The 25,796-nt window shown below is 55.3% G+C and overlaps 1 protein-coding gene across 4 annotated transcripts in view; it reads left to right on the forward strand.

The window, feature by feature from the left end:
* SH3TC1 (SH3 domain and tetratricopeptide repeats 1) overlaps positions 1-6,001 on the forward strand; it is a 53,313-nt gene extending 47,312 nt beyond the window's left edge. For 3 of the 4 annotated variants that reach the window (XM_081226783.1, XM_081226784.1, XM_081226782.1), the window contains exons 16-18: positions 189-339; positions 1,260-1,456; positions 5,643-6,001. In XM_081226783.1, coding sequence (XP_081082909.1) covers positions 189-339; positions 1,260-1,456; positions 5,643-5,900 — 606 coding nt within the window. In that variant the 3' untranslated portion in view covers positions 5,901-6,001. The remainder of the gene's footprint in view (positions 1-188; positions 340-1,259; positions 1,457-5,642) is intronic. The other variant, XM_081226785.1, reaches the window with a different exon arrangement.
* Positions 6,002-25,796: the final 19,795 nt, after the last annotated feature.

Raw genomic sequence — 25,796 nt, forward strand, 5'->3', positions numbered from 1 at the left:
CAAGGCTCACACCCAGCTTGCTCATGGCCCAGTGACGCTGGGGGTGTCACACCACTCTGAGCTGGCCTTTCCCGGGGTGGGGGCAGAGCTGTGTAAAGCTCCAGTGGGTTAGTGGGGGCTCTGAGGAGGGTACCGGGCCTGGCTGGCTGCTGCGGGCGGAGGCCTGACCCGCCCGCCTGTGCTCGCAGGACCGGGCGCTGCCCCTGGCCGTGACCACGGGGAGCCAGGAGGCCGAGCTGCGGCTCTGCAACAAGCTGGCAGCACTGCTGGCTGAGACGGAGGCGCCGCAGGAGGGCCTGGAGTTCGCCCACACAGCCCTGGCACTCAGCATCACCCTGGGTAAGCCGCACCCTGGGCCCAGGGCCTCCACCTCTGAGGTCTGACTGTGGCCGCAGGTCTCCCGGGCTGCAGGTGCCTCTCCTGCGGGCCAGGCTGCTGAGACGGGCAGCAGCGCACCCGCCCCGCCCACCTGCCCGGGGTCTCAGGAAGCGCCTCAGGCTGGACGAGCAACACCAGCTCTGCGGCTCCCTCACCGCCCCCCACCTTGCTGACCACGAGGCTGGCCAAGGCGCCCTACGCTCGTGACACTCTCGAACCTGCCAGGCGGGCCCACCCTGTGCCTTTCTACCTGCTGTCCCCTCCCACTGTCCCTTCCCCACTTGCCGCCAGCAGCACCTGCTGGCTGGCCAAAGCCCAGTCCCCTTTCCAGAGGCCGGTCCCTCAATGCCCGGCATCCCTCTGTCTGTCATGTGCTGTTCCAGGCCATCTGTCTTGCCCGAGACAGGGAGCCCAAGAGGGCTGGGCACACAGTAGGTGCTCAGAAGGGGAGCCCTGGAAGGGGGAGGATCTTGGAGACAGCCTCATGTGGCGACTCCCCGAGGACGGGGTAGGGGCTGCTGACTGTACAGCGGGAGGCCAAAGGTCGTGCTTGCAGGTTGACAGGAGCCCTGGCACCTGCAGGTGCACAGACCGCAGGACTTTGGGTTCTCCAGTCAAAACAGTAACCAAAGCCCCCTGTCCAGGAGGGTCCGTGCAGGCCCAGAGCCAGGGCATCGTGATCCATGACTTTGCCGCATCCCCGAGGAGGAAGGGGAGTGGGCCTTATCAGGTCCCCTTTACAGATGGGAAAGTGAGTCTGGGGCCAGGAAGGGGCTGGCTGGAGCTTTGAGACGGTGACGGCCCGGGTGCTCCTGGCTGGCCTGTGCCCTGCCACCCTGAGCAACCGTGTCCTCACTCGTGGCCCCTCCCTGTGTCCCCAGGGGACCGGCTGAACGAGCGGGTGGCCTACCATCGGCTGGCCGCCCTGCACCAGCAGCTGGGCCACGGGGAGCTGGCCGAGCACTTCTACCTCAAGGCACTGTCGCTCTGCACCTCGCCACTGGAATTTGACGAGGAGACCCTGTACTACGTGAAGGTGTATCTGGTGCTCGGCGACATCATCTTCTACGACCTCAAGGTGGGCAGGTGCAGGCAGGGCTGGGACGCTGGGGTGAGGCGGCCATCGTGCACCCACACCGGGGAGGCCTGGGTCCAGGTCCTCCACCAGTCCCAGTGGTCTCCCCGGAGCTCTGGGCTTCCTGTGAGGAGCAGGTGAGGCCAGCGGACACTCTCTGAGTGCCCCTGTGGGTCAGGCCCTGCCCTCTAGAGCTCAGGGTCAGTGCCGGAGGCTGATGTGTGAACAGATGCTGTGGCCATTGGGTAAAGGACAAAATGGAGCGTAAGGCTTCCCTCGTGGCGCAATGGTTGAGAGTCCGCCTGCCAATGCAGGGGACACGGGTTTGTGCCCCGGTCCGGGAGGATCCCACATGCCGCGGAGCGGCTGGGCCCGTGAGCCATGGCCGCTGAGCCTGCACGTCGGGAGCCTGTGCTCCACAACGGGAGAGGCCACAGCAGTGAGAGGCCCGCGTACGGCAAAAAAAAAAAAAAAATGGAGCGTAGTGGCGGCAGGGGGCTCCTGGAGGAGGTGACTGCAAAGCTGAGTCTCGACAGTCAAGCAGGAAGTAGCCACAAAATAATGGGGGAGGAGGATAAAGACATTCCTGGGGCAGGGTAAGGGTCACCATTATTCCCAGAGACCCACGTTGCAAGGTGCAACGCAAACCCTGGCATCTCCTCCAGGAAGCTTGCCAGTCTGTGCAGAGCTCTTCCTTCCTGGAATTCTCACATCACCTGGATGGAGGTAGGGGTGCTATTATCACCTCACTTCACAGATAGGGAAACTGGGGCTCAAGGTGGGGTGCCACAGGTTTTATGGCAAGGATACCACTCAAGCACCCTGGCTGAGCCGCTGCCCTGTCAGAGCCGCAGGGCTGGGAGAAGGGGACTGCTTTCCATTTGTCTCTGAGCACCGCAGTGGATGCAGACAAGGGCCTGGAAACGTCTCCTCTATTGTTCCCCGCCACTCCCCGCATGGGCAGACACCCCCCCTCACCCCCACTCTGGGTCTAGCACAGCACCTGCATAGAGTCCCTGCTCTGTGTTGGTTGAGGGGTGAGGGTGCCCCAGCCCAGGGGCTGAGCTCTTCCCTTTCCCCCCACAACTAAAGGCATCTAGGAGCTGGGGTGGCCCTGGAAGATCCCCCACTCCCTGCAGGCAACCCCCAGTCCCCTGCCTAGGGCAGACCAGCCTGTGCACTGGTGACACATGGTGGTCAGAAGTGGTCACTGCAGCCTCTGCTATGTCAGAGCCTGGTAGTGCTGGGGGACCCCAAGGGCAGTGATGACACCTGCAGCTGAGCCCCATCGGGGTCCAGGCTCCGTGCTGTCTGGGCTCTGTGTAGTCCAGGCTCCATGCTGTCCGGGCTCCATGCTGTCCGGGCTTCGTGCTGTCCGGGCTCCGTTCTGTCCGGACTCCATGCTGTTTAGGCTCCGTGCTGTCCAGGCTACATGCTGTCCGGGCTCCGTGCTGTCCAGGCTACATTCTGTCCAGACTCCGTGCTGTCCGGGCTCCGTGCTGTCCAGACTCCATGCTGTCCAGACTCCGTGCTGTCCGGGCTTCGTGCTGTCCGGGCTCCGTTCTGTCTGGACTCCGTGCTGTCCGGGCTCCGTGCCGTCCAGACTCCGTGCTGTCCAGGCTACATTCTGTCCAGACTCCGTGCTGTCCGGGCTCCATGCTGTCCGGACTCCGTCCTGTCCGGGCTCCGTGCTGTCCAGGCTCCATGCTGTCCAGACCCCGTGCTGTCCGGGCTCCGTGCTGTCCAAACTCCATACTGTCCAGACTCCATGCTGTCCAGACTCCGTGCTGTCCAGACTCCATGCTGTCCGGGCTCCATGCTGTCTGGGCTCCATGCCGTCCGGGCTCCGTGCTGTCCAGACTCCGTGCTGTTCGGGCTCTGTGCTGTCCGGGCTCCGTGCTGTCCGGGCTCCGTGCTGTCCGGGCTCCGTGCTGTCCAGGATTTGTGTGGTTGACTCTTCAGATGCTTTGCTGCAGGAGGAGCTGGTGAGCCCACAGGACAGGGCAGAGACTGAGGCTAGGAGTGGGCAGCTAATTACGGTAGGATGAGGAATAGCACGCTGGGCCTTCAGCGCCTGGGACTCTGCAGCCCTGTAGCCCTGCGGGCATGGGACTCTGAGGCTCACACCCTGGCACCCTGGGGCCCTGCAACCCTGCTCATTGTCTCCATATCAGGGCCCCCTTCCCGGGCGGGGGGCATGGTGGTGGAGCAGGACTGGGGCCAGCCTCTCCCAAGCCAACCTCTCCATTCACCCAGAGCCCTGTGCCCCTGGACGGTCTGAGGATAGGGCCACATCGAGCACGTACCACCCCAGGTTCTGCATGATCAGTTCGGTACCTCAGCAGGGAGCCATGTGAGGTTCCTCAGCTCAAAGCAAGAAGGGGAAACTGAGGCTGGGGAGGTGAACAGATTTGCCCAAGATGGGGAAGGGGGGGGTGAGCCAGGCCAGGGTCAGCTCCAGACACCAGGTGTCTGATCTAAGCCCAGGCGGAATGCTCGCTGGCCCCTGACACTGGGAGGGAACCCTGGGGATGGGGGCTAATCTCTCCACGGTCACTCCGGGCAAGAAGGAAAGGGCAGGGCTGAAGCTGAGGCCAGGTTCCCTTGGCCGGGCAACTGGGGTCAAGGGGCAGAGAACTCCTTCTCTTCCCTCCAAATAGGCTTCCCAGGCCACGCTACTGTCCACAGACTCACCGTGATCGCCCTGCCAAGGCCACGCCTGCCTTTACCACGCTGAAGCCTTGGAATTCCCTCACCTCCCATCCTTCTCCACGTGCCCAGGAGGGAAAGCAGCCCCCTCGTGCCCTGCGTGTGACCCAGGGGCTCTCCTGCGTGGGGCAGGGATGGGAAGTAGAAAGAGGGCCTGGACAGAGGCAGGACCATCTTTAGCCTGTGTGTGGTGGGTCATAGCTGAAAGAGCGAGGCTTGGACTAGGAAAGATTCGGGTGTGAATTCTGGGTCTGCCACCCGCTAGCTTCTACACACACATGTGCACACATGCACAGGAATGCACACCACCACCCCCAACCGCCCACTCTGGCCAATTCCTTCCATTATTTGGGATGTCTCCTCCTCCAGGAAGCCCTCCCATCCCACCCCAGGCTGAGTCAGGTGCTTCCCAGGCTCGCACAGCTTCCCTCTGTTTCAGTGCTGGTCGACCCTTGTGGTCCTGTAGTCCCAGAATCAGCCGTGTTGGCCTCCCCATCCCTGCCATCCACACAGGGTCCTCTGCCTGGCCAGGGCCGGGGCTGGGACAGTGTCGCTGAACTGCTACACACACCTGCTTTAATTGTCTTCTGGGTCCTTGCTCTGGGGTGGGGGGCAGTGAGGGGCCAGGGCTGGTGACTTTGGACTTTGTCCTCTGTCCTGGGCAGCCACTGTGAGCAGGGGGTGGCCGGGCTGGGTTTGGGTTTAGAGAAGTCCCTTGGGTGACCTCGGGTGGAGGACCTGGGGAGGCTGGGGTGGGAGACAGGAGTTGGCGGGGGTGGGGGAACATCCCAGCCTGGGGACGTTGGGTTTGAGGCAAAGATGTGTCTGAAACGGGATCCCATGTCCTGGGGGGAGGCACGCCCCCTTGGAGTTGCAGGGGATTCTGAGATGACACCCGTGAGTGGCTTTGCACTGGGCCTGGCCCGGGGAAGGCCGTTCGTGCTGGCATCAGTATGGACATGGGCTGGAGGGAGTCAAGCCATGGCCACCCTGGGCTGGGGTAGCCCTGCTGGGGGCTCTCAGAGCAGCCGGTCAGACCCCAGCTCAGCTCAAGGGGAAGCCACAAATGTCCCCCCAGGTCCCAGGGGTGAGCAGGTAAGAGGCTTCCAGGACGAGGGGACGCTGGGTGCTACGAGGTTCGAGACCCTGGCTCCAGGAAGGGGAAGGACCAGTGAGTCTAGAGCACAGGAGGGACCAGGGCCACCGAGACACCAGTCCAGGCCCCCGCAGACCTCCAGTCGCTCTCAGGCAGCCCTGGGAGCAGGTGGGCGCCTCCTTGGGGGAAGCATGCAGGGCCAGCCCAGAGGCACTGAAGCTGTGGCCCATCTGAGGCAATGAAGCATCCTGTCCCCCTGGAGCCCTGTTGTGGGCCCAGCCCTGGGCTTGGAGAGGCAGGCAGGGCACAGCCTTGGGGGAGACAGCTCCCCCAAAGCACCCGGTGCGGAGCTGTCCCATCGATTACATGCCGTCTCCCCTGCAGGACCCGCTCGACGCGGCCGGGTACTACCAGCTGGCACTGGCAGCAGCTGTGGACCTGGGCAACAAGAAGGCGCAGATGAAGATTTACACGCGCCTGGCTGCCATCTACCACAACTTCCTCCTGGACCGTGAGAAGTCCCTGTTCTTCTACCAGAAGGCTCGGACTTTTGCCACCGAGCTCAACATCCGCCGGGGACATCTGGCCCCTGGGCGGTGCTGCGGGCGGGCGGCCTGGCTGGTCCCCGGGCCCCCGTCCTGAGCCGTGGCCTCCGTCTGTCCCAGTGTCTCAGGGGGCTCGCTTCCTGGGAAATGGGGGCACGAGGGCAGTGGTCAAATAGCAATAAATGTTTTTTGCTGAAACCTGGAGTCCTCAGGCTCCCCTCCCTGGGCTGCCTCCTGGGGAGTGTCCGGGGACTGGGCCCTGTCCCCGGGGGCCACTCTGCTGCTGCAGCCCGTCCTCGGGTATGAGCGGGCAGGACTGTGAGTCTAGCCGACCCAGGCCAGGTCCCCCCAGCTGGTCACTCACGGCGTGGCCTTGGGCAAGTCCTTCCCTCAAACCCCAGTTTCAGGTCGTGGGATTCCCTGGGCCTCTTCCCTTCCCTGGACCCTCACTGAATGTCCAGCACTGTGCTGTCTGCCTTTAATCCTCAAACCACCCTGTGAGGTCGGGACTGTTATATCTGTTTATAGTTGAAGAAACAGAGGTGCAGAGAGGTTAGGTCTGTTGCCTGAAGTCACACAGCAGGTAGGTAGGGGCAGAGCTCCAGAGCCCAGCATAGTAACCACTGCACCACTCTGCCAGCCTGCCCCATGTGATGTGTCCCATTAGGACCCAAGGGCAGGTACATGGTTCCATACCTCTCTACCCCAATTCTGTGTCCTGAAAGTGATGGAGACAGGAGAAGGGGGTCCAAGTGCCCCCCACCTGGGTGTCCTCCTGCCCAGCCTGGCCAGTCCCACCTCCAGCCCCCAGTCGGCCCTCAGGACACGTGGTGTCACGGCCTCCAGCCCGACGTGAAGTCCACTGCTGAGTGTATTTAAAGGCTTACCTGGGCCGTTTACCCCAGCCCTCCCCACCCTCTCTCTCCCCTTCCGTCCCAGCAACCCACTAAGGACCAGGAATCTAGGCAGGGTTGAAATCAGCTCCCCGACTTCCAGACGGGGTGCCAGGTTCAGAGGCCATGGGCATCCCCAGTGACTCTCACCCACCCCACAGCACTATTCCAAGCTTCTCTCTCTCTCTCTCTCTCTTTTTTTTGGCTGTGTGGCATATGGGGTCTTTCTTACCCGACCAGGGATTGAACCCATGCCCCTGCAGTGGAAGCTTGGATTCTTAACCATTGGACCACCAGGGAAGTCCCGAAGCTTCTCTTTTTGACGAGATGAAATGCACATAACATAAAATTAACCATTTAAAGTGAACAATTCAGTGGCACTTAGTGCATTCGCAATGTTGTCCAACCACCACTCTGTCTAGTTCCAGAACATTTTCGTGTCCCCAAAGAAATCTCCTGGACAGTGAAGCAGTCATTGTACTTCCCATCATCCCCATTAACAGAAGAAAACGGAGCCTGGAGAGGGACTCCCGAGTCAGGAGAGCCCTGGTTTGGTTTTGCGCCCAGGATGCAGAGCCTGGAAAGCCCGGGGGAGGAGGGCAGGGGGGCTCCATCATCCTTCCTCTGGTCCTGGGGTCGGGGAGCCCCAGAGCGGCCCTGCCACGCTGCAGGCCCCTCCCAGGCCTCCCCCACCAGGGGGCAGCAGAGAGCTTTCCAAAACTGGCACCTTCTGGGGGAAGGAGCAGGTCCCAGCAGAACTGCCAACAAACCTTCTATCTAACCTTGACCCCAGGCTGCCTTCTCTGTGGGCTGCGCGGGTTTGGAAGGTAGGAGGAAGCCAGCTGTAATTGGAAACATGGAAACACGGAGGCGTGATGACCTGCGCTGGATGCAGCAGGAAGCCCTGTCACAATAGCCCCGAGGACACAGCTCTCTGAGGTCATGGGCCTGCAGCTTCACCGCAGGGGGTGGGGACGGTGGCCGGGTCACTCCTGGCCCACCACGTGCCTCAGAACCCATGCCTTCCCTGACCTTCCACAAGCTGTCCTGCCCCTGCCCCTCCCGCCTGGGGTCCCGGCCCCCCACCCCAGGCCCCCCTGGGGGCTCTGTCCTCCTGGGACCCCTTGCTCTCGGGTGGCAGACCTGGAGGTCCAGGAGAGGCTCGGTTGTCCAATGTCTGGGTTCAAATCCCAGCTCCCCACTTAGAGGCTGTGGGGTTTGGGGTGAGAAGGTTTATTTCTCGGAGCCCCAGTTTGGTCGCAGCTAAAGCGAGGCTGATAATCCCTGCATCTGGGTTGAAGTGAGGATTTGAGAAGCAGAGGGCTCAGCACGGTTCCAGGTCCAGGGCCAGTAGTGGCCTGTTTCCTATTAACGGGGCTTATTGCTACGGGAAGAGCTCCAGCAACCGCAGGCTACAGAACCCTGAACCAAAGTTTGAGTCACTCTGATCAAGTCGCTTAACCTCTCAGACCCTCAGTCTCTTCTGCATCTGTAACCAAAAACAAACCCTACCTCAAGGTTCTGAGCATGAAGAGAAACTGTGTGCCAGCACACAGTAGGCACGCAGAACAGGGTGGCCAGCCCCCCGTTTGTGGCCAAGGGTGAGGAGCAGGTGGCTGGAGGCCAGTGCTTGTCTGGCTTGGGCCCCAGGCCAACTGGGCTCCAGTCCAACTGGGCTCCAGTCCTTCTCTGTTCCTTTGGTGGCTGGGGCCCCGGGCAGCAAGGCCCCAATCTCCTCTTTCAGCAGAGTAGGCGAGAGATGGGCATGCGTCTGGCACACAGTAGGCACACAGCCCAGAAGCCCTGCTGCCCCAGTTTTAGAAACAGTGTCTCCACTGGGTCCATCCAGTCACCTTCTCACTCAGGTTCACTGCACACTTACTGTGCACATGCTCAGTAACGACCGCGGGCCAGACGCAGGGCTGAGCCATGTGCGGAAGTGGGGCCAAGTGGCCCCTCCTGGAGGAGTCCCTGGGGCTGGGGATAAAAATCGCTCCTTGTGGGGGGTGGTCCCTGAAGACTCTCCCACCCACTTTCCCAAACAGAGAAGGAAAGCAACCTGCCCAGGGTCACACAGCACCCTTCCTGACTACGAGGCCCTGAAGCTCCCTGCCAGCACGCTGTCTCTACCCTTGGAGAACCAAGTCCAGGTTGGCCCCTAGCTTTGCATGAGGAAACTGAAGCTCAGAGAGGGAGAGTGACCATCTCAAGATGCACAGCATCTGTCATCTTCATCATCATGGTGGAGCCACAGCAACTCATCGCCTCCAAACAACGGGCGGGTGGGAGCTGCAAGGAGGTGGGTGTGTCTCGGCATGAAGCTGAATTCTCGGGCTGAGTTCTCAAGAGAAGGGGAAGCTTACCTCAGGGAGAAGGGAGCTCTCCATCAGCAGAAGGGTTCAAACAGGCCACGGAAGGTCTTCCTCCTGAGCGGAGGAGAGGTGGGTCTAGGCAGCTCTGAGAGTCTTCAGGGGATGTAAGATGCCCCTCGGACTAGAGTCTGCACCATCCGTGATCCCACTGCATTTTGGGGGAGCTTGAGAGCAATCAGCTTGTGCTTCCTTGGATGTCCAGCACCTGGCTGGGGAGGGGCTATCAGTCACAGGCTGTGTAGGTGGTGGGACCTGTCGGCAGTTGGGTGGGGGTCTGTTTGTGCAAGGTTAAGTCCAGGCTTTACCTCCCTCCAACCTGGTGTGACCTGGAGCACCCAGAAGGCACCCTTCATGTGCCCTTCATATGCCAATGTGCTTTGAGCCTCATTTTTCTCATCTGTAAAGGGGGTATGTTCCTCATCAGACTGTTAATAAGATTAACAACAGCATAAACACCTAGCATTTTCTCCCAGGTTTAAGGTCACCAAGGTTGATGTGAAAATGTGAATGAAGACGATGATGTGCTTTCACCCAGAGGGAAGGCAGAATTCCATCTTTTTTTTTTTTTTTTTGCTGTGCCGCATGGCGTATGGGATCTTAGTTCCCTGACCAGGGGTGAAACCCGAGCCCCCCTGCATTGGGAGCACAGAGTCTTAACCACTGGACCGCCAGGGAAGTCCCAACGCAGAATTCTAAAAGGGCCAGTATAATCTGAGTGAAACCGGGAATGTGATGGGATTTCACTCCCATAATTAGGTAATGTATGTGCAAAGGTGAAGACTTTGCAGATGTAATTAAGGTCTCTAATCAGTTGACTTTGAGTCACTCAAACAGGAATTACCCTGGGTGAGCCTGACCTAATCAGGTGAGCTCTTTAGAAGAGGGTCCAGCCTTCCCTGCGGGGAGAGATTTGAAGCTGCAGAAATTCTCCTACAAGCTTGAAGAAGCAAACAGCCATGGACTGAAATTCCTATAGAGGGGGCCACATGGCAAGGAGCTGAGTGGTCCCCGGCTGGCAGCCCTCAAGGGTATGGGGGCCTCTGCCCTGCGACCACAGGGAACCGAATTTTGCCAACAACCACGTGGCTTTGAAGGGGCCCCTGATTCTCAGATGGGGTCACAGCCCAGCTGACACCTTGAATACAGTCTGCTGAGACCCTGAGCAGAGATCTCTGCCAACTCCTGACCACAGAAAGTGTGAGATAATAAATGGATGTGTTTTTAGCCACTACGTTTGTGATTATTTATTATAAAGCACAGATAACAAATACCAAGGCCACGCCCCAGGTGTCCCTGAAGCCTGGAGCCCCACCTTGAAGGACCCATGTTCTGGCCTCCCCTCAGACCTCCATCCTCACCCTCCCACAACCCACCTGCCCATGCTCTCCAGCCTCTACAAGTCCATGTGTGAGGGCTTGAAGTTCAGCTTCTGCACCAGGAGTAAAGGAGGAGGCGGGGGGCCCGGGTGTCAGGACCCCAGGCTCTCAGCCACCCTCCAGCACAGCTGCAGCCCCCGGGGCAGCCTGGGCTTCAGGGCCTCCCTCATGGAGCACAGAGCAATCTTCTGGGGTGGGCCTGGATCCATGGGCATGAGGGGCTCTGAGGGGCATCCCTTTCCCCCAGGCGCAGTCGCTTCTGGCGCAAGCATGGCCCTTGCTTGCCCAGGACTGTACTCAACAGGCCAGCCCTCTCCCCCAGCCAAAACCAAAATTTCACAATCTCTGTGGCTTCGGGCTGAGTTTGCCCTGTGTCCCAGGAAGGGGGAATGCAGGGTAGGGGCGTCTCCAGGAAACGGGGGCTGTCCCTCCGGGAACACACAGACAGGGTGGGCTCCACGTCTCTGATGGATCCGGGTGCCCCATCTGCAGGGTGAGGAAACCTCTCCAGGGACCTATCAATCTGGGGAGGCCGTGAGGCTAGGGGAGGGCGGGGCTGGGATTCCAGAGGAGTCAGAGGGAGGGAGAAACAGCTCTTACAACACTAGTATCTCAGGTTCCGGCAGGCTCGCCCCTCGGGGAGGGCAGTGGGAGAGGCAGATCCCCTCACCAGGACTGGGACAGGCCCAGGATCAGGACCCCTTCTCCCCTCCACCCCATGGGGCAGCCCCCGCCTGCATCGTGCATCCCGCCGTGAGCCGGCTGCTACCCAGGCGGCCGGGCAGCCTCCTTGAGGCCAGCAGGGAGGACCCCACAGAGCGCGGTCACGGCGCACACCGCAGGCTTCGCTGCCCAGCACGAGCAGACACACCTGTTCCCGACATGGCCTGGATCCGGGAGCCGAGAGCCGAGTGGGAGGATGGGCGGGCCTGGACGTCTGCTTTCCTGGACACAGCCAGAGGGCCCCACCTGGGACAGGGTGGCTGAGATGGAGAGGCCCCTGGGGACAGCCCTCTGTGTGCGGATGGGTCCTGGCTAGAAGGAGACCAGGGCCTCCATGAGCTCAGCTGCTCACCTTGTGGCCTTTCACAGGCCTTGATGTCTCACCCCAGTCCCCAGCCGACAGAGCAAAGGAAGACCCCCAGAGCCACCGCAGCGGGTGCAGGAAACGCATTGCGTGTTCTTTCACCCAACCCGCGATAAATCCTCTCAGCAAATAAGAAGCAGACCCCCTCGACCTGAGAACGGTTTTCTACCATATTTAGTGGAGCCTAACACGTGCTTCCCGTAAGTTCAAGGATGAGGCCAGGCGGCCTCCGCCACCACTTCTAGTCAATATCACTTTGAAGGTCCCAGAAAACGCAGCAAAGCAAGGAAAGAGAAATAGGTTCAAAGGTTGTTAAAGAAGAAACAAATGGCCATTATTCACCAGTGATAATTGTTTACACAGAAAACCCCAGGCGAGTCTCAGACAGCTTTTAGGATTATTACAAAGCCAAGTTTCCTCGGAAAAGAGTGAACAAAAGTCAATTTCGTTCTTACAGACTAGCAACCATGAGTTAGGAAATGCCATTTGGAAAATCATACAGTTCAGAATCCTTGCCCTATAAGATCCAATGGTTTATTACAAAGTTACTTCATGGATACAGGGTAGTATTGGGACAGGGAGAAAGAAATAACTATGGAATAAACCAAAAGCCCTAGAATTGAACTACCCAGCATGTGGACACGGTATAAAGTGTGCAGATCTTCAGGGTGAAGTTAGATATTTTAGTTACCACCTAGGGACACTGAGTTGCCTACCTATGAAATGTTATCCCTACCTCACAGTCTCCTCAAATACCCATTCCTGACAGATTAAAAACCAAAATATGGAAAGAAGAAATGATGTGAACTTCTTAAAAACAAAACAAAACAAAAGATTATTTTCATGAGCCAGGCTAAGGAAGAATGTCTCCAGCAAGACACAAATAGCACAAGAGGAAAAGATTGATGTTTGTTTACCATTAAAATTGTAAACCACCGTGCATGAAAAGACATCTCAGAAAAAAAAAAAAAAAAAAGCCACAAGCTTGGAGAAGATGTTTGCAATGCATGTATCCAGAGCAGTGGTAACAACCTGTGTGTGTGTGTGTGCGCGTGCGCTATATGTAATGCACATATATGTATATGCACATGTATATAATACATAATAATATATAACTATATACACATATAACTGTATATAAAGATAGATAATCTCAAAACATCATATATAACCAAACACACACACACACAGAGTCATTTTACATAAAGGGACAAAAATAGAAGCAGACAAACTATGGAAGCAGAAAGCAAATTGGCCAATAGCATTTGCAAAGCCTCAACCAGCAGTCCTGTCAATGAGCTCCAACCAGTGAGATAACCGCTCATCCCCGAGCACAGGAAGCACTGGCGAGGTCACGGACAGGGTAGTGTCTATACACTGCTGCTGAGATTAGGACAGGCACAGCCATTTCCAAGAGCAATATGGCACCTTCGTATACAGCAAACCTCACACAGGGCCCAGGGACGCGTAGGATTGCACAGAAGCGCCTTCATGATGGTAAACGTGGCAGAAGGTAACGGACACAGTTCTTCCCTCCCCTCAAGAGATGGAGTCTCCTTCCCGCACACTGAATCCTGATTGGTCAGGGGAGTGGCTTTGGCCAGTGGGCATTAGCACATGGGATGCAAGCAGAGGCTTGAAAAGCGCTGTGCACGGGGGCTTGGCTGCAGTGACTCTTTCACGCGAGAAAGCTGAACTTCCTGCAGAGCAAAAGGCCACAAGGAGGAGGACCCAGGTACCCTCACCGATCGCTATCCCCGTGAGCAGGGCCATCCTAGATCATGCGATCATGCAGCTGCCAGCTGGCCACCGGGGCATGAGAGAGCTCAGCTGCCATCAGCCAGGCCAGCCCAGTCAGAGCTGCTCAGTGGCTCAGGGACACCTGAGCTACATAAAACGGTCATTGTATAGACCCACTAAGTGTTGAGATGGCTTGTTACATTGCATCTGTCAGCAAAAGTTGACAGATACAATGAAAAACTGAAGACTTCATCAACATCCAATGGGAGAATTAAGTGCATCCTGATCTGTGCAGTGAGATGCCATCCAGCAGTGAAAGTGAAGGAATTAGGGCCATTATTAGATGAATCTCATAAATATTGATTAAATGAGAAGAACAAATTACACACGCTGTACACAATCTGACACCACTGATATGAGGTTTGTTATCTTGAAACACTGGTTCAGGTGGTGCAAATCCTCCCATCCCGGCCAGTCTCTGGGGTTATGTCCTGCAGTCCAGAGCCTGTCCCTGCCCCGACGGCACCCCTCTCGCCCCCGCCCCCCGCCCCATCTTGACTCGGCGGCATTGACATGGAGCGGGCTTTGTTTTTAATCCCAGAAGGGCTTGGCTTGGATGGTTCAGAGCAAAGGCTAAAGGGATGAAAACAGTTTTACAATTATGAGCCTAGATTAACAGATGGGAAAAGGTGCCACAAAAAGCAGTTTCCTACGAAATTTGGATTAGGGCACCACAGACCTATCAGAATGACCAAAATCCAGACCACTGACAGCAGCAAATGCTGGTGAGGATGTGGAACAACAGTAACTCTCACTCACTGCTGATGGGAATGCAAAATGGTGCAGCCACGTTGGAAGGCAGTTTGGCAGTTTCTTACAAAACTAAACATACTCTTAAAAACAGGCATAATCAATTCATAGTGATTATCCTTAGCATGTGGGGGACAGTTAGTGACTGAAAGGGGCTCAAGGAAACTTCTGGGGTGCTAGTATTAAGTGTTTTGATCAGGTTGCTGATTATACGAATGTGTTTGTGAAAATTCATCAAACCGCCTTGCTTACAATGTGTACACTTTTATGTATGAATGTTACAATTCATAATAACTAAAATGTAAAGAAAAAAAAGCAAACGTTAGACTTGATTGGACTATTCACAAGCCCAGTGTTTAAAAAAAAAACACGAAACATATTCTTACTATTTGCTCCAGCAATCAAATGGTATTTACTCAAAGGACCTGAAATCTTATATCCCCACAAAAACTTGCAGACACATGTTTATAGTAGCTTTATTCATAATTGGCAACACTTGGAAGCCACCAAAATGTCCTTCAGTAGGTGATGGATAGATAGATAGCTACCATTCACGGCTAAAAATAGATGAGATATCAAGCCACTAAAAAACATGGTGGTGGGGGGGGACCTTAAATGCATATGACTAAGTGACAGAAGCCAATCTGAAAAGGCTATGGACTGTATGATTCCAACTATAGGACATCTGGAAAAGGCAAAAACTGTAGAAACAGTAAAAAGTCCAGTGGTTGCCCAGGGTGGTGGGTGGAGGGATGAAGAGGTGGCACATAGGAAGTTTTTAGGGCAATAAAACTACTCTGTGTGGAGCTTCCCTGGTGGCGCAGTGGTTGAAAGTCCGCCTGCCGATGCAGGGGACACGAGTTCGTGCCCCGGTCCGGGAAGATCCCACGTGCCACGGAGCGGCTGGGCCCGTGAGCCATGGCCGCTGAGCCTGCGCGTCCGGAGCCTGTGTTCCGCAACGGGAGAGGCCACAACAGTGAGAGGCCCGTGTACCGCAAAAAAAAAAAACCCAAAAAAACAAAAAAGAAACTACTCTGTGTGATTCTGTAAGGATGGACACAAGTCATTATACATTTGTCCAAACCTATAGCGAGCCCAAGAGTGAACTCCGACGTAAACTGTGGCCTTTGGATGATGACGATGTATCAGTGTAGCTCATTGACTGTGACAAAGGTACCACCCTGGCGGGTATGCTGAAGCTGGGGAAGCTGAGCATTCTGGGGGGAGGAGGTATATGGGAACTCTCTGTGCCTTCCCCTCAGTTTTTCCGTCTTTTTTAAAGTCTTTTTAAAAAAAATCGATAAAGGGTCCACTGAAGGCAGGCGGTGTGGTGGAGGTGCTGTGAATCAGAAGAGGGTGACAGTTCCGAGGAACGCCCCACGTCCTGCCCTCTGCAAACTGATACCCATCAAAGTCTCTTAGGGGAACTGGAGCAGGGGGGAGAGAGGAAGGTGGTCCAATGTGGCTCCCCGCGGTGCAGCGGCCATGGCTGGGATGATAGCCAGTCAGAGGGCCCTGGACCCCAGTTTGGGGGTCAGGAAGTGCTAAGAGGCCCCCTGAGGGGTGTAAATGGAGTGGGGGTCTCATGTCGGGTGATCTGGGCAGGAGAGTGGCCGCCAGCCGTGTGACATCCAGGACTGGGGTGTGGGTCTCCTCAGCAGCTGAGGTCCTCCCTGACAGTAGAGTCATCTAATAGCCCCCGAGAACTGAGGGGAAGGGGGACATGCCTCTCCAGGTGGCCAAGTTCAGATCCTAAGGCTGCCACGTTTAAAGCCGAGAGTAACACAGTCACGGGAATGGAGCATGGTCACTGCCCTGAGTTTCTCATTCATTGGTTCCAAGTGGGGACCTGGCAACAGAAGTGGTTAAAGCTGGGACTTCCCTGGTGATCCTGGTTCAGACTCTGCGCTTCCACTGCAGGGGGCCCAGGTTCGATCCCTGGTTGGGGAACTAAGATCCCGCATGCCATGCGCTGTGCAGCCAAAAAAAAAAAAAAAAAAAAATTGGTTAAAGCTCCCTGATGACTCTGAGAGCAGCCTGAGTGAGAACCTGGATCTTTTCAGCGCTCAGGGCCATGACTCCCACGTGGTGGGCTCAGAAGCATGAGGTCTGCCCTCCCCATACCTATACCTGCCAGCTTTGCCAGGGCCCATAGGTGACTTGGGAGTGCTCCAAGCGTTGGTTCAAAGCAAGCCCTTCTCCTCTGCAGGCTTCCAGTGCAGGGTGGGCCCTTCTGGAAAAATGCAGGGGGCGGGGCAGGGGCACAAGGGAAACACACCAGGTGTGCACAGGAATCTGGACTGGTAGCCAGTCCTTCCTTGTAACTTTTCACTCATTTATTCAGGTATAAGAACCTATTAGTTTCCTGTGGCAGCTGTAACAAATGCCCACAAACTGGATGGGTTAGAACAACAGAATTGTATGCTCTCAGTTCTGGAGGCCAGAAGTTTGAAATCCAGGGTCAGCAGGGCCCCCCTCCAAAGGCTCCAGGGCAGAAGGGCTCCTTGCCTGTTCCAGCACTGCTGGCTGCTGGCCTTCCTTGGCTGTGGCCACGTCACACCAGCCTTCAAGGGCAGCACCTTCAAGTGACCCTGTTCCATCTTCACATCACCATCGGTCTACCTCCCTCCCATAAGGACACTTGTGAATGCATGCAGGGTCACCCAGATAAGCCAAGAGAATCCCCCATCTCAGGGTCCTTAATGTAACCACATTTGCCATGTAAGGTCACAGAGTCCAAGGTTAGGGAGTGAGCATTTTAGAGGCACCATCCTGCTGCCCACAGCCATCTGAGGCAACTCAAACCCTATCGGTGGACATACAGAGCCAGGTGAAGGAGATGGGGATGCGAGTGCAGTTTTCAACAGACCCTTGTCTGTGTGCACCCCCCTGCCAAGCGCCAGAGGGAAGTGGGCAGGGGCGGTGGTCCCCTCCACACCAGCAGCCTGGGACAGGCAGTCTGAGTGCCCCAGAGGGAGGGAAGGGGGTGGCCTGGAGCCTGGGAACGCAGATCCTGTGTGGGCACCACTGGCTCTGCCGGAACACAGGCAGGGGCTGGCAGGTTCCTCTAGGAAAGTGTAAGCCCTCTGGCTGCTGTGTGTGAGTCCCTTCTACCCTTGAGGGCTGCTTTGTGCTGGGTCTGGGGTCTGGATTCTGAGATCTGGGTTTCTTTTCCTTTGAGAGATGTGTGTGTGTGTGTGTGTGTGTGTGAGAGAGAGAGAGAGAGAGAGAGAGAGAGAGAGAGAGAGTGGTGGGGGGAAGGAGGAAGGAGAGGAATTAGGGGGAGGGAGAGAATGCAGCCCAACAGTGTTCCCACCCAGGTCTGCCCGGCTCCATTGCCTTCCTTGAGGGCACTGACCTTGTCTCTAAGTCAGGAAGCGGCAACCCCCAGAAATGCCTGCCCACGTGGACAGACCTCAGAACAGAGCTGTCAGGGGCGTCTGGCACTTTTGACAATCGCACCAGGCATATGAGAGACCATGTGGGACCTGTCCAAGGCATAGCCCAGAGCTCAGAGCTACCTACACCTGTGATCAACTTAACCCCCTTGGAGTCTTGGTTTTCTCATCTGTAAAATGGGGGTAATGATGTCGATTTCAGGGGTTACTGCACGGATCATGTGAGGGTGTGTTTGTAAAGTACAAACCCTCAATAAATGGCACTGTTCTTATCTTTTTCTGGGAAAAGCATGTGAGGGATGACCCACATGCACTGGGCCATAATCCACCCATCACACCTTCTTTGCACATGAGTGCTCCCTCCTCCACCTGGTGGGCTCCTACTCACCCTTCAGGACCCACTATGAATGGCCCCTTCCGTAAAGCCTTTCCCGGCTACAGGGCTTCCTCGCCAGGACACCACTTCGCTCTCTACACCTCACTGTGCAGCAGTCTTCACACTAGACTGTCACCGCCTGCTTGCCCGCCGGGGTCCTGCTCACTATGGGGCCTGGGGTGGGTCCATCCACCGTCTTTGTCATGCCCAGCACGGGGCTGGTTCCCAGGAGGCTTAGCACAGGAAGGCACAGGCATGAGACCTCCTGACTGAAGGCGGGTCCGGGAGGAGTAAGCCTCCTGTGAAGATGGTCAGGAAGCGGGCAGAAGTGTCACCAGGGGTTGGGGTTTGAGGGAGCCTCTCAGTCTCCCTGGGACATGGCAGCAGGTTTGCCTTGCGTGGCTGAGAAAGGGCTTTGAACCCAAGTGGAGGGAGATTCGGAGAATTCCTGCACAGAACAGAATGTTCTTTTCTCTTCTCAGAAATCCCTTAAGCGTCTCTTTCCCAGGCCATATTTTTCACCATGAGTTATTGTCATATATATTTTCCCACCGAAGGACGGGCCAGGCAGATCGTTGCTGGATTTCCTGCTGCAGAGACTTTGCCAGGCTACTTCTGTGAATTGTGTGTTTGACAAATGCACGTGTGGGAATTTCTGTTCTGAACTACGGCACATGTCCTGGCTGGATGGTTGGAGCCGTGGCTTTTTCAGGATGAAGCACCTGCAGGGACCGTATGACCCCAGCCCCTTCTGGAAGCTGAGGCCCAAGGAGGCTACGTGGGTTGGGAAGGACAGAACCCAGACCCAGCCTGTGGTTCCCAGCTACCCCCGGCCTGCACCCTGGGTGGCGTGTCCTGGTAACCCTGGGGTGGTCAGCACATGGGGGTGGGCTTACCCTTATGGGAAGTGGGCTGGAGCTGGAGCCTGGATGGTGTCCAGTAGGGGCTGTGAATGTCACAGATCTCCCCTCATCACCTGTGTCAGTTTCAATGCTTTGTTTGTCCCCTTAATGGTTTATTTATTTAACTGTTGCATGAGGGCCCTTGGCCTACAGCTTGGGGAATAAAATGGCACTGCGATTCAGGGTAAAAAATTCATGGCAAGTATTATTTGCCTATTGGTCAGGCTTAAAATGTAGCTATAATCTCAAGGAGGCTGGGAAGGCCCTGAGGACAGGTAGTGGGTTGAATAGCACCCCCCAAACTCAGGTCCACATGGAACCTCAGAAAGTGACCTTGTTTGGAACTCGGGTTTTTGCAGGTGTAATTAGTTAAGGACCTGGAGATGAGATCATCCTGCATGATGCAGATGGGCCCTATATCCAAAGACCAGTCCTTATAAGAGATAGAAGAGGTGGTGACAGATGTGGAGGTTGGGGTGACGTGGCCACAGCCCAGGAACTTCTGGAGCCTCCAGGAGCTGGAAGAGGCAGGAAGGATCCTCCCCTGGAGCCTTAGGAGGGAGCGGCCCTGCCAGGATCTTGATTTAGACTTCTGGCCTCCAGAACTGCGAAAGCAAACAAGTTCTAAGCCCCCAGTTCATGATAGTTTGTCTTGGCAAACAGTAAGGGCGATAGCTGTGTCCATTCTACCTGGTCTCTCGGGGCCGTTAAGCCCCGCCCTGGCTTCAGTAGCGGAGAACTAGGGCTGGTTGCCACCTGCTTCTTGCCCTGGTGGGGGGATACGTGAGGGTTGTCTGTGAAAATCCATCCAGCTGTCCCCCTAGGCCCCGTGCCCTTGGCCGCAGCGCGATGCTGCACTTCAGTGAGAAGACGTAAAACTGCTTCTCACTTCCTTGCAACTCACATGCTCCTCCTTGTCAAACATGGGCCCTTCCCTCTTCTGAGCCTCGGTTTAAACACCAGCCACACGGGAAGAGAAACAATGGCCCCCCGCCCCAGGGTGTGGGAGACCAGAAGTCTGAACTCCAAGTTCAGCGAGTGGTGATTGGAACTTGGGGGGATGTTTGTCGACTGCCTCTCGTGGGCGCCCCCAAGCTCCGACAGCCTCTGACTCAAAGCCCAGCCTCCCCTACTCCCATGGGGGCTCTTTCAGTCCAGGGACATCCAGCCCAGTGTCCCCTGCACAGAATCACAACCTCCTGCAGATAGCAGGACCGGGGGAGGGCACTCTGGCCTAACCTCAGGTTGGAGAGACACCTGCCAGCTGTGGGCCGGGGGACCAGCCGCTCCCCTCTTGGACCCCGGGTTCTCATCTATAAAATGGTGATGGGAGAAGGGGTGAACACGTTTCAGAGCAACAGGAAGCGGGCAGGCTCCAAACAGTGTACCTGAGAGAACTGGGTCCCATCAGTGAGGTGAGGGGTTCATGGAGCCCCTGCCGGGTGGGTGCTGGGTCTGGGGTCCCCTTGGGGCTGCTGGGAGGAACGATGCAGCACACGCTGGGGGTAAAGGCAGATGCTTCTTCCTCGAGCCATCAGATGAGGCAGACAGAAAGCAGGAAGTGGGCGCAGAAAAGGGGCTGGACATCCCGCCTGGGGACTGGGGAGGGTTCCACAAAGGGGAAGCATTCAGGGGCCTGACTCTGTGTGACAGCCAATGTCTCCAGATCTGAATGTTGTCTATGCGTCCCCAGGATGCCGTGTGTGGATGGGTGAGTGCACATGAGGCAGCCGCAGGTAGAGGGACGTCCAGGGCAATTCCAGGAAGAGCCACGCCGGGGCCAGGGCCAGGCCCTGGGACCAGGGCTGCAGGGAGGGCCCAGCAAGCAGCCGCCAGGTGGGAGGGTTTTGAGGTGAGCAGCTGCCAGCCAGACCCCAGGCGTCACCCCCGAGCACAGGCGGCTCTCCGGCCTTCCGTGCTGGACACCCTCCCCGTCACCTTCCGAGGATACTCCTCAGGCAGCAGGAGCTGGGCTGCAGGGGTACCGTGCACAGCAAATATTCTTTTAGAGATAAGACTCCAGGATGGCCAAGGTGCACCATGACGGGCCCTCCTGCTGGAGGAGGGATGAACCAGTAGAACCTTTCTAGAAAGCAAGTTGGCTTTCAGTGTCAAGTCTTAAAGGAGTTTATATCTGTGACCCCGTGACTACTCCTACAGGACTTCCCTCCAAAGACACCATCACGATGCCTGCAAACATTCACGCCCGGGACATTCACGTGCAAGGAGGCAGGGTTGACTGAATAGATGACAGCACCCACCCGGCTGGGTGACACGTGGCCACCTAAAGCATGCTTTTGAGAAGGTTTAACGAAGGGGGAAGTGGCCGCTCTGTGATGTGAGCCGATAAACGTGACGCACAGCCACGATGGGAGCATCCACTACGCACACCCTGCACTTCACTGACCTGGGCTTCCCCAGCGCCCCTTTGTCTTCCCTATATCCACCCTACGTCTGGGGGAGAAGACCCCTTCAGGGCTGCCAGCTGGCTTCTGGCTGGGCTCAGCTCCCGGGAGAGTGGGGGAGGGACAGGGATCCCCAGATCTCCCCCAGCTCCAGCCAGGGGACCCCAGAGCTTGGGAACCCCCTTCCTTCCTCTGCCCCCAGGGGTGGAGGTGGCTTCGTGCACTGTTGCAGCTTTTCTGTGCCTCCATTGCTGTCCCGTGACTAGTGCCTGTTATTCATCACCTGTTTGAAATGCCAAGACTGGTGTCTGTTCTCCCAGGAGGATTTTTTTAACATTTTATTTTGAAATAATTATTGATTTGCAAGAAGTTGCAAACATAGTACAGAGAGGTCCCATGTACCCTTCACCCAGCTGATTGCATCTTATGTAACAACGGCACAGAAACTGGCGTTAGAAGGTGTGTGTATGTGTGTGTCTGTGCCACTTTATCATGCAACCACCTTGCAGTCAAGACACAGAGCTAGTCCTCGCCCACGGCCATTTCCCTACGTCACACCCTCCTCACCATCCCTAAACCCCTGCACCCACGAATCTGCTCTTCGTCTCTGTGATTTTGTCCTTCCAAGAAGTTTACATAAATGGATCACACAGTATGTGAAGCTGTGACACAGACTTTTTCCCTCCACCTGATGTCTTGGAGGCCACCCAAGTTGTTGTGTTTGTCAGTGGGTTCCTCCTTTGTGTTGGGAGTGGCGTCCACGGTGTGGATGGGATGGACGGACACACACAGTTGACTTAGCCATTCATGTAAGTCGTCACTTTGGGCCACTACCCAGAAAGCGGCTCTGAAGGATTATGTGCAGGTTTTGTGTGAACACGAGTCTTCATTTCTCTGGGATGAACACCCAGGAATGCGATAGCTGAGTCCTACGTCTAGGTTTAGTTTAGGTTTCTTTTTTTTTTTTTAAGAAACTGCCAGATTATTTTCCAGAGTGGCTGCACCACTTTACACGTCCTGACAAGATTTTGAGCGAGGTGCACGCCTCGGAGAAAAACACAAACATGATTGTTATCTCTGGTTGCCATCATCAAGTATAATGTTTACTCCTTATGTGTATATTTCTGTATCTTCCAAATTGTATGAAATACACACGTATTTTGTAATATACATTTGGTCGTCAGAAAAAAGTACATTCTGTGAAAATTACTGGATAAAATGAGAAATTTTTCATGAAACCCTGTTTTTTAAAATGAAGATACTACAAAGTCTGTCCGTAAGATCTAAATTACATAACAAACTCACACACACATACATGCCTCAAGACTCAAGGCCAGAGCACAACACCCCACCTGTCAACCAGGGTCCACCCTGACTGCTGGGGTTGGAGTCAGTATTCATTTCCTGGACCTGCCATAACAAAGTACCATAAATGTGGTGACTTAAAAAGATAGAAATTGATTCTCTTACTGCTCCAGAGGCCAGAAGTCCAAATAAAGGAGTCTACAGGGCCGGGCTCTGTCAAGAGGCTCTCGGAAGTGGCCCGCCCCCTCCATCTTCTGGGGGCTCCAGGTGTTCCTGGGTTGTGGCCCCATCACTCCAATCTCTGCCTCCCTCTGTGTGGACATCTCCTCCTCCTCCTCTGTGTGTGTGTTTCTTACAAAGACGCTCGTCACTGGATTTAGGGCCGTCCCAGATAACCCAGGGTGAGCTCATCTCAAGACCCTTAGCTCAATTACATCTGTGAAGACACTATTTCCTCTTTTTTCTTTTTTTTTTTTTGACTTAGTTTTTGGCCCCATCAAATGGCATGTGGGATCTTAGTTCCCCGACCAGGGATCAAACCCGTGCCCCCTGCATTGGAAGTGCAGAGTCTTAACCACTGGACCACCAGGGAAGTCCTGACCCTATCTCCAAATAAGGAAGTTCACTGTCACAGGGTCTGTTGTTTTTTTCTTTTTAATTTTTATTTTATATTGGAGTATAGTTGAATAACAACGTTGTGTTAGTTTCAGGTGTACAGCAAAGTGATTCAGTTATACACACACATGTATCTATTCTTTTTCAAATTCTTTTCCCAGTTAGGTTATTACAGAATATTGAGCAGAGTTCCCTGTGCTATACAGTAGGTCCTCGTCCGTTATCTACTTTATATATAGTAGTGTGTGTATGTCAATCCCAAACTCAATTTATTCCTACCAGTCTGGGGGTTCAGACTTGGCTATACCTTTTTCAGGGCCACCATCCAACCTACTATGATGGGGTAGCTTTAAAAACTGTCTGCCCTGGTGGCACAGTGGTTAAGAATCCGCCTGCCAATGCAGGGGACACGGGTTCCATCCCTGGTCCAGCGGGATCCCACGTGACTTGGAGCAACTAAGCGCATGTGTCACAACTACTGAGCCCGTGTACCACAACTGCTGAGCCTGCACTCTAGAGCCCACAAGCCACAACTACTGAAGCCCTTGTGCCTAGAGCCCCTGCTCGGCAACAAGAGAAGCCACCGCAATGAGAAGCCCACGCAACGCAACCAAGAGTAGCCCCCGCTCGCCTCAACTAGAGAAAGCCCACACGCAGCAACGAAGACTCAACACAGCCAAACATATATATGTACATATATCAATAAATAAATTTTAAAAAACACTTAAAAAAACCAGTCTGCCTATTCTTTGCTACTTTCTAAATGATCCACAATAATATTTTATTATTAGAAGCACCAGTAGGAATCACAATACTATAAGAAATGAGTTGCACAATAATAACAGTTACTTTTCCCAACTTGAGAGAGAGACAGAAACAGAGAGACAGTTGAGAAGGATGGATAACAGAGGGCCAGACCCTCCTGGGTGTGCAGACATGCCCGTCCCCCCCTACCCCCGGCCCTCCCCGCCCATGGCAGAGGGCTGGACACTGCCTGAGTGAGTGGCTGTGTCGGCGTGCCCAGGTGACATCATCACACAGGCATTTCCCCAGTGTGCAGGAACAGAGCGGGGGCCCCATGGCCCGAGAGGATGGGGACATGGCGGGGTGATGCAGGTTGTCGGGGAGCAGCAGATGGAAGGCCGTGAGCGTGTTTACTGAGCACTGTCCGGGCAGCACTCTGGGGAGGTCACCCTTGACCCCACTGGGGAAGTTCAGCATAGTCACCCCCGCTTTACAGGTGAGGACACAGCATCTCAGACAGTTGGATCGTTGTTCACAGCTGAGAGCTGGGGAGTGACAGAGCTGCGACTTGCACAGAGTACGTGGTCTCAAGGACAATTTCCAATGCAGACTCTGGCCAAATGCAGACTGGAAACTTGTCCCTTGGCCTGTCCCAGCGGTGTATGCAGCGGTGCTCAATAAATGTTCCTGGACCTACCTCCTCGAGGGCAGGGCTCATGTCTATTTTGTTCCTGTGCAGCCAGCGGCCGGCCTGAGGGGGAAGGACCCCTTGGGGGTGGTGGCTGAAGGGGCAGGAGCTGTAAGGCTCTGAGCCGTGAGTCCACGTCCCCATTGTGCAGCTCACTCATGCTCTGATTTGGGCGCAGTTCATGCCGTCCCTGGGCCTCAGTTTCCCCACTTGTACAGTCCGGGTGGGTGCTTTCTGAGACCCTGCCAAGCTCTGCTCTTCTGGTCTGTGGTAGCAAAGGGAAAAGCAAGTTTTTGTCCCAGGGAAACTGACCAGCACTGCTCTCTCAGCATCCTGGCCCCTGCCCAGACCCTGCTGGAGGCCATGGGCCTCCCCCCTTCTCCTCCTCCCCTCCGGAATGAGTCCCAGGACAAGAAGTTTGGGAAGAACTCTCTTCCTGGTCCTGGGAATGCACCTTGGGGACCAGGACTGTCTGCTGGGCGGGACAGTGACTAGAGTGTAGACGCCAACACACACCCAGGCAGAGCATGCCCACACACACTGCACCCAGCATACACACCCTGCACACGCACACACACGTACACACATATGCATGCATCAGCACACATAGGTGGGCACCTGCACACCCAAAGCAATACACACACCACATCAACACATACACACACGTGCACGCACACACATTGCACATACCTATACATGTGCACACATGTGCGCATACACACATCTCCATGAAACAACTATTAAAAGTTATACCCTCCATAGGCGTCAATGGAGAGAAAGGCAGTAAGTCAGAAAGAGAAAAATAAATATCATATATTCACGCATATATGTGGAATCTAGAAAAATGGTACAGATGAACCGGTTTGCAGGGCAGAAATAGAGACACATATGTAGAAAACAAACCTATGGACACCAAGGAGGGAAAGCGGGGGTGTGGGGTATGGGGGGGTGAATTGGGGGATTTGGATTGACATGGATACACTAACTAATATGCATAAAGTAGGTAACTAATGAGAACCCGCTGTATAGTACAGGGAACTCACTTCACTTCGCTGTACAGTAGAAACTAACACAACCTTGTAAAACAACTATACCCCAATTAAAAAAAAAATCATCAGGGTCCCTCCACCATGGTGCACATGTTAGATAACTTCCTTCCAGATTTTGATAGAAAGATGTATAGGCATACATCCTAAGTTTTACCAAAATGGCATCATAGGGCCCCTCTGGGGTGTGACCTCTTTTGTCACCCTAGGAGGTAAAGTAACACTTTCCACTTGCT

This window comes from Mesoplodon bidens (assembly GCF_964165515.1).
Source record: "Mesoplodon bidens genome assembly, chromosome: 1".
Lineage (NCBI taxonomy): Eukaryota > Metazoa > Chordata > Mammalia > Artiodactyla > Ziphiidae > Mesoplodon > Mesoplodon bidens.